This window comes from Malania oleifera, chromosome 6 (assembly GCF_029873635.1).
Source record: "Malania oleifera isolate guangnan ecotype guangnan chromosome 6, ASM2987363v1, whole genome shotgun sequence".
In the NCBI taxonomy this organism is placed as follows: Eukaryota; Viridiplantae; Streptophyta; class Magnoliopsida; order Santalales; family Ximeniaceae; genus Malania; species Malania oleifera.
The window spans coordinates 11,357,367-11,365,225 of NC_080422.1; the positions used below are offsets into that span (position 1 = coordinate 11,357,367).

At 38.7% G+C, this 7,859-nt stretch overlaps 1 protein-coding gene across 1 annotated transcript; it reads right to left on the bottom strand.

Moving 5' to 3' along the window:
• Nucleotides 1–753: 753 nt before the first annotated feature.
• Nucleotides 754–3,475, bottom strand: LOC131158469 (ankyrin repeat-containing protein At5g02620-like). The gene is made up of 3 exons (XM_058113338.1): nucleotides 2,907–3,475; nucleotides 2,323–2,696; nucleotides 754–1,824 (listed from the first exon to the last, which is right to left on the bottom strand). The coding sequence occupies exons 1-3, from the start codon at nucleotides 3,358–3,360 to the stop codon at nucleotides 754–756; spliced, it is 1,899 nt and encodes a 632-aa protein (XP_057969321.1). The 5' UTR covers nucleotides 3,361–3,475.
• Between the last annotated feature and the right edge of the window lie 4,384 nt (nucleotides 3,476–7,859).

The window sequence follows — 7,859 nt, forward strand, 5'->3', positions numbered from 1 at the left end:
AGACATTGAAACATGACTTTCCACATACACATCGATACTTTCTTAGGTAGTAGTTTATGCCAGACCCACTCCAAATCTTCCTTGATAACGTTCAAAGGTATTTTCACATGAAGTTTGCTTGGAGACTGATGACGTTGGATAATCTTTGGACCCGTTTCTTTAAGACTAAATATGTTAAATCAAGTCACATGACTTCAATCAATTATACTCCTACGGGCTCTCGGTTTTAGAAAACAATTTTATAGGTCTTTCCAAAGATTTATGAGAATGCTTATGTGAAGGTTAGAGAAGGAAAAACTTCCTTTTGGTTTAATAAGTGATTGAGCAATGGTCTCCTTGCGAAATGTTCTTACACGGTCCAGCATCCTAGGCTTAAGATTCAAAACTGTTGGGAGTTTGAGAATTGGGATATTGGTACGCTAAAAGATTTAGTAGGGGTCCCCAAAATGGATGAGATTTTGTTGTCGTCTATAAAGCACAAATGGGGCTTGATGTGTGTGTGTGTGTGTGTTTTTTTTTTCTGCAAAAGTTGAAATACTATTTGCTTTGTCAAATGGGCTGTTAACATTTGAACCAAATTTGCAACATTTGGACTGCAGCAATATGATACATATGAGGCTGCAAGTGGGTGGGATTGAACAAAATTAAAATGAAATTAATGGAGGGAAGTGTGCAAATTATTAGTGGCAGAAGAGAAGTTCATTGCAGAAACAAATTCTTTCCTCTCAAATCACTCTCTTCCAATGCAAATGTTCAGTATGCATGATATCCTTGTAGCAGAGCACTGTCTGCATCAGAGTTGGTAGATTGTGACTTCTTGTCGTCACTGAAGTTAGTAGTCTCTGCGGTTTTACCCTTCCAACGCCTCATTTTCCTCAGCCGGTGCTGAACCAACATAACCCCCACACAAACAAAAACAGTTCCCACACTCCCTGCACCGACAGACAGTAGGATCGCAAGTGTCCACATCGTCCCCGGACTATGAGGCGTGACCACCCATGCAGCTGCGACATAGGCTGTCGCCATGAACGAAACCGCCAGCCACATAACCTTATGAGAAATGGTCAGCAGCCTCATCAGTGGTTTCCTTCGGAAGGGGATTATGCTGACTAGAATGATGACAATGCTGAGAGATATGAACAATGCAATGTGGTTGCTCACTGCAAATACCTTGAAAGCTGTTGTTCTGCCCACTGTTGACTGCCCTTTAAGGTGTCCTTCTTGGTGTACACCACCAGGTGGGTTTATGCCTGCGCTGAAAGTAACTGTGGCAATCAAAACTGCAACTATTATGACAGTGTTCCTAGCATTCTGTAGTGCCTCTCTGTACATCTCATATTCCTTTTTGCGATTTCTGCGAATTTCAAGGAGTTCCTGTCTGTGCTCTAGGCTTTTCTGCTTCATTTGATTTAAATTGGCATAGGGACCCCCAATTTCCTCTCGTGTGGACTCTGGTTCAGATGGGCCTTTTGCCAGTACTACCGATTCTTCCATTGCTAATATTGATTTTGTTCCCGCGTTCAGTGCATGCACCTCACAATCTTGTGCAAAATTACTCAGAGTTTCATGAATCGTTTCGAATTCTTTTTCAAGTATCTCTCGATTGCTTTCATGAGGAAGCTGCTGGGAACTGATTTCTTTGAGTTCTGGTGTAACAGATGACTGTTCAATGTTCGTTTTGTGTACATCCTTCTTTAACATTTCTTTAAGGCACTCAATTTCCAGCGTTCTTCCAGCTTGTTCAAGGATGTCTAGGGGCGTATCTCCTCTATTATTTCGATGGTGGATATCCATCTGCACCTTGCTGATGATGTGGTGCGCTAGCTAGAACAGCATAGAAACGAGAACTGAGTCACGAACTTTTTTTTCAAACTGATTTTGTTATATATTACCTAAATGCTTAAGCATTTAGGTTATGAGCCAACAATGTATATCAAACCTTAACACTCCCCCACACATGCTACCCGACAGCATGTAGAGAGAAACTCACACAGTAGATAACATCCATTGCAAGGAATGTAATAAATTTTCAAACACCATGTGGGCAACAAGACTAGGACCCAGAACCTCCTCATATTCAGCTCTATATCAAGCTTTAACATGGTTGATTAATGAAATAAGCATGGATTAATTTGTTCTTTTTCCTCCCATATTGCCAAACTTTCTCTTAAACAATCCGTAATAACAATAAAACTAAATAGAATGTAATTTTATTAATGAGCATATGATATCTTCGTGCTTTTTTTACCACGGAGAGAGAGAGAGGGAAGGATCCTCACATTATGATGTCCTCCAGAGAGCGCAAGATGTAAAATGGTGTTACCAAGATGGTCTGGTTGGTTGAAGAGATTGGTGCCACCGAAAAACCTTTGCCAAGCATATGAAGGCATCATATTGGTTGAATCTTGCCATGAGGTGAAATGCTGTTTCTCTCTCTTGAGTAAGAGAATTGAAAGAGATAGGGGCAACTGACACAAATTCCATGAGGACTGCAACTTCCCCATTCATTGCTGCCAAGTGCAACGGGGTGTAACCATTGCAGTCAAATTGCAGGGCGACAGTTGGGTACAGCTTCAGAAGCATCTGTGTAATTTCCGAGTGGCCTCCACGGCAAGCACAGTGCAATGGTGAAGAACCATTCTTGTCTGTCTTCTGAGCGAGGTTTGGGCATGCTTGCAATATACTCCCAACAATATCTGCAGATTGAGACTTGAATTATCTTCTCAGTGCATATAACGATTTTGATTGTGCAATTGAAACACCACCTCTCATTTCAGTACATAAAAAATCCAATCAGAAAATCAAATCAAAGGGTGTCTATCAATCAATGAAAATGGTGAGTATGAACTTCCAATATACGTCAAAAGGATCGGCTTTGAAGTAAAAAACTTATATTTGCAACCTACCCGTGTGTCCCCTCGATGCAGCCACATGAAGACAAGTTTGATCCATCTCATCTTCTTCTAGTCCCAACAACCAGGACTGGTTTAAAAGGAGGTTCACCGCATCAAGATGCCCGTAAGTGCAAGCGACAAACATTGCATTCTGGTTGTCACAGTTCAACTTACAAGCCACCCAGGGAATAGTTTCTAAGAGCAGCATTGGGACTTGAGCATTGCCTTGACGACAAGCTTTGTGCAATGGAGTCTCCAGCCGCCAATTCTCAGCCTCAACAAAATCAGGACGTAGCTCTACAATTTTGGATACCAGCTCAAAATGTCCGAGTCTTGAAGCTAGGTGTAAAACTGTATTCAAGGTTCTAACAGCTCTCTGCTCAATAATTGCCTCATTATCTCGTACTAAACTCGTAAAAGTAGCGATGTCATTCGTGAAAATTGCTTCGCAAAGCCTTGGATCCATTTCCTCTAACAAAGAAGCTGAGCTCAAGATCACTAAATGGTGGAAAGAAGTGCAGAAATTGGGAAAGCAGAATGATAAAGGAAATTATAAAGCTCTATGCAGTTCTGTTTACTCTTTCTCCCCCTTTTTATAAACGAATTTCTGCAGTAGATTTGCCAACTTCCCAACATTTTCGGGGAAGCATCCATCAAAATTTCTCAATTTTTTCCCAGAAACTTCTAAGAAACCATTATGTAAAATACCGTGTAGAAAGAGATGAAGGAGCGAACAAAGAAGTTACATCATAAATTGAATAAAGTTCACAATAACCACCATCCTTTGTTCACACCATCTCTTTCTACACTGTATAGTGTATTTTACATAATGGTTTCCTTCTAGAGAGTAGAGATTACTGTTTTCTTCAAGGGTTGAACATTGTTGGATGGTGTCTGCCCGCGAGAGAGAGAGAGAGAGAGAGAGAGAGGTCAACGGGGAACGCAAGTTAACTTGTGTAAGGGTCTGCTTGCGATTGACGGTATAAGGTTGGGGGTAGGGCGTACAAAAATTACCAAAAAATCAAAAATATTGAACCAAAAACACAAGCAGTTCGGTCTTTTGATTTATAGTTTCAGTTTCGATTTTAATTTCCAAAAATACATATTTTCAGTTTCGGTTTCGATTTCGGTTTCAAAATATAACTGAACCGAAAAAACCAAAAACCCGATTTAAATAAAAAAATAAATATATAAAATAATATAACTAGTTAATATATATGGGTTAGGCCACTGGTCCGCTGGGGTCCTCAGTGTTGAAAATTCCACTTGTGAACTTGTCCTATATTGGAAAATTTGAGTGGATGATAGGTGCTTATATATATGGTTGGGTCCAAGACCCAATAGGCTGAAGCTTCTGGGTCAAGTTAGTGTTCACCCATGTGTATCAAGCCCACCTATGGGCTCTTTCGGTGCTAACAAGTGGTATCAGAGCCGACGGTTCGTAACTCTAGGTATGCAACATCGTGAAAAGTCGAGACGTGAAACTAATTCTCTTGACATGCTAACAGTTGGAGGACCAAGTGTGTGACCGAGACCAATAAGGATCATTTAGGCTGTGGATGGATTCGAATAGGGTCAAGACGTGAGAATTAGGATTGGTTCGAAGGCACGTGAAATGTAATCTGACGCACGTAAGACGCCAATGGTAATGCTCACTTGAGCAACTGTTGGGGAATTGGGCTTACTCCTATAAGAGAGACGATTTCTGTTCAAGGGTGTTGACCTTATTGGTCATATCCCGTTTTGATTATGACAAATATTCTGGTATTTAATGATTGATGAGTTTGTGTGTAGAACCAATCGAAAGTATCATATGGTGCACACACATGACACATGAAGTGAAGACCTGAAGACCTTGAAAATTATTTCATGTTGTATTGTAATTTAATCCTTTATTTGGGTCTGTAATAGTAACATAGGAACATGATCTATAATAATTAATGTCTTACCTGCATGGTAGGATGGATAAGCTTAAGACCATAGATGGACCTTAGGGAACATCCTTTGGTCAACCTTCGGTCGATCAACGTTGGATTTTTTCGGTATCCTAAAAAAGACCTAGAATAACCCTAGGATCCACATGCATGCTTAAATATATATGCTCATATGAATAGAGTTAAGGTATAATGGACTTGGAACTGAAATGTATGAAAAATACATGTTCGGTCGACCAAACTTAAGAGCATAATTTCTCACGGTCTACAGAACCGGCTTGGGTCAACAGTTTGACCATGTCACGGTCGACCGAATGATTATGCGCCGAAATTGCGTAATTGGACGTTTTAACCTGGGTTTTACGGTTTATTTTTTTAATTAAATGTCCAAAATTGTTCAATATTTTAATAAAGTGCCAAAATCATCATTCTTGAACTTTATTACACTATTTATGAAGTTTTGGTAATTTTTTGTCGTAGGAAAATTCATAGGAACCAAAACCGACACCTGTTCGTATTTCATGCATAACTTTTCCATCCAAGCTCCGATTGAGACAATTCAAATTTCTGGAGAAAGAAGAAAGGATTATCTACAACTTTTGTGTTTTGAATTTTGTGAGAAACTAGCTCCAGAAGAATCAGATTTGCGATGAATAGAGAATGAAAAAAATGAAAAAAATATAATAATTCGGGTCCTCTAAATGGGTCAAATCTCCTATCCGGGTCGTGGCTTCACGGATCATAGGGCAGCGTATTCCTCTTCCCTATATATTTTTCTCTTATTCTTCTTTCCCGCAGGCAGCCCCGTGGGGGTTCTCCTCTCTTCATCTTCTTCTTCTTCTCTTCTTCTCTTTTCCTTGGTTCATTCCCGTCCTCTCTTCCTCTATTTCAGTTTGTATTCCTTCTTCCCTAGTTCCTCCTCTTTCCCTTTTATTCTTTCCTCTTCTTCCCTTCTCCTTGTTGTTCCTTGTCATCTCTTTCTCTGTATCTTCCTTGGCCACTCTCTCCCTTTTTCATTCTCTTATACTTACTCAGCCCTCTTCCTCTCGGTTACTCACCAGGAAGCACCAGCACCCTCTGGAAGACCAGCAATCTCCTCTGTTCATCTCCGCAAGCACAGCAATTACCAGAAGACAACTTCACCCGAGGCCAACTTGCTAGCTACCGTGAGTACCAGCAGCAACCAAGCCACCACAGCCATGGTTTTAAATAACGGCCGTTACGTAACGTAACGGCCGATACGTAACGTAAATCAAGGGCTCCGAAACCGATCCGGGCCGATAATGCGGTTCGGAAAAAATTCACAGCCGTAACGGCCGTTACGTCTCCGTAACGGTCCGTAACAGCCGTTACCCCTACGTTACACTCCGTAACAGTCCGTTACGGACCGTTACATACCGACAACTTGCAGAATCTGCTTTCTGCTGCGCAGCGTTCCTTTCCCCCTTTCCCGAGTCCCAAGCACCCATCTACCATTCAATCTACCTAAATCTAACATTCAAAAACAAAAATACTTACTTGCAGTTTTGTTGGCCGAGCCGCTGAAGCTATAAGATGGCTTCACGCCTTCACTCCTTTGAAGCCTGAGTTACTCATCTTCGCAGCCTTCGTTTCCTGAATCCTGAACCTAACAAAGTTCTTCGAAGCTTGAGAGTGGCCAAAGGCAGCTTCATCCGCCACCGCCAGTCGTCGCACTCGCCGCCACCAGCCAGCCCTCTACCAGTCGTCGGCGTCGTCGCACTCGCAGCCACCAGCCAGCCCTCCGCCAGTCGTCGCACGAAGCTTCGAGGCTTCGAGGCTCCTCCATCCTCCGAGTCGCCTCCCCTCTCTCGGTCTCACTCAGAGTCTCAGACTCTCTGCCCTCTGCTCATCTCGCGTATGAGATAAGCTTTATTTCAATAACACTCAACACCCACAACCACATTTTAAATATTTTATTATGTTTTTTTTTTAATTATAATTTATTGTAAGTAATGTTTGTTAAATTGAATTAAAAAAAAAAAGAGTAATTTAATAGAGTAAAAAGCTTTAAAATTTCAGATTCATTTAATATGCAAATTGGTTCCTAAACAATTTAAGCATGTCATATTCTGTTTTGATTAACATACTTTTATTCATTCTTTACGTATTCTTTCTTTCCTTTTGGTTTCATTGCATATAAAATATATATTATTTTAAAATAATGACTATGACATGGCATTCCAAAAATATGGAGTGGACAATTTCTCATGTTCTATTTCTATGCTATTTTATATTTGTGAGTAAAACAACATTTTGCATAATTATTTCCCCTAACAGCATTTTTTTTGTTGTAAATTATTATATTCATATACAATATCAATTTCATTTATATGGTATCGCATTAACATTTTTTGAAAGCTGACACCGTTAGAAATAGACTAATAGTATTATGGTTACAGACTTCCAAGATACAACATTAGTACAAAAAATACTCTTTTCTAGTCTTATGCCTTGCCTATAGATGCAGCTCTTGTTTTTTTTTTCTTTTCAAAGATCAGAAATCTCCCACATCTTAAACTTTTTATTATGTTTTTTTTTTAATTATAATTTGTTGTAAATTATGTTTGTTAAATTGAATTAAAAAAAGAGTAATTTAATAGAGTAAAAAATCAAAAATAGTAATAATTATGTAAAATAAAATTTTCTTAATTTATAAATATTTTAATTGTCTTATATTTTTTGAAAGGTAATTAGGAAAATTTAGTTTTATCACATATTTCCTATTTATAAATATTTTTTAAGTTTTAAAATATCATTTTGACGTTAAATTTAAAATTAGGTAAAATAAATCGTTACATGATCTATTTTTTGTTTTTCAGTTATCAAATAAAGTAAAAATTGATAACTTAATAAAAAACATTTTAACCTAATAGTTAATATATTAATAATTCAGATTTTTGCTAATTACTAGTTTACTACTGGAATTTGTAGAAAAATTTTATTTTAATCCATAAATTGAGAAAATGCTTAAAAAATTAAATAGAAAATTTATACTGTATGGATCTCTATT

What these genes read in the sequence shown, in the direction of transcription:
- LOC131158469 (XM_058113338.1), bottom strand. Translation starts at nt 3,360, where the DNA reads ATGGATCCAAGGCTTTGCGAAGCAATTTTCACGAATGACATCGCTACT. An exon ending in TGCATCGAGGGGACACACGG is followed by an intron (nt 2,697 to 2,906) that starts GTAGGTTGCAAA and finishes CTCAATCTGCAG; the next exon opens with ATATTGTTGGGAGTATATTG. An exon ending in AACCAACCAGACCATCTTGG is followed by an intron (nt 1,825 to 2,322) that starts TAACACCATTTT and finishes ATGCTGTTCTAG; the next exon opens with CTAGCGCACCACATCATCAG.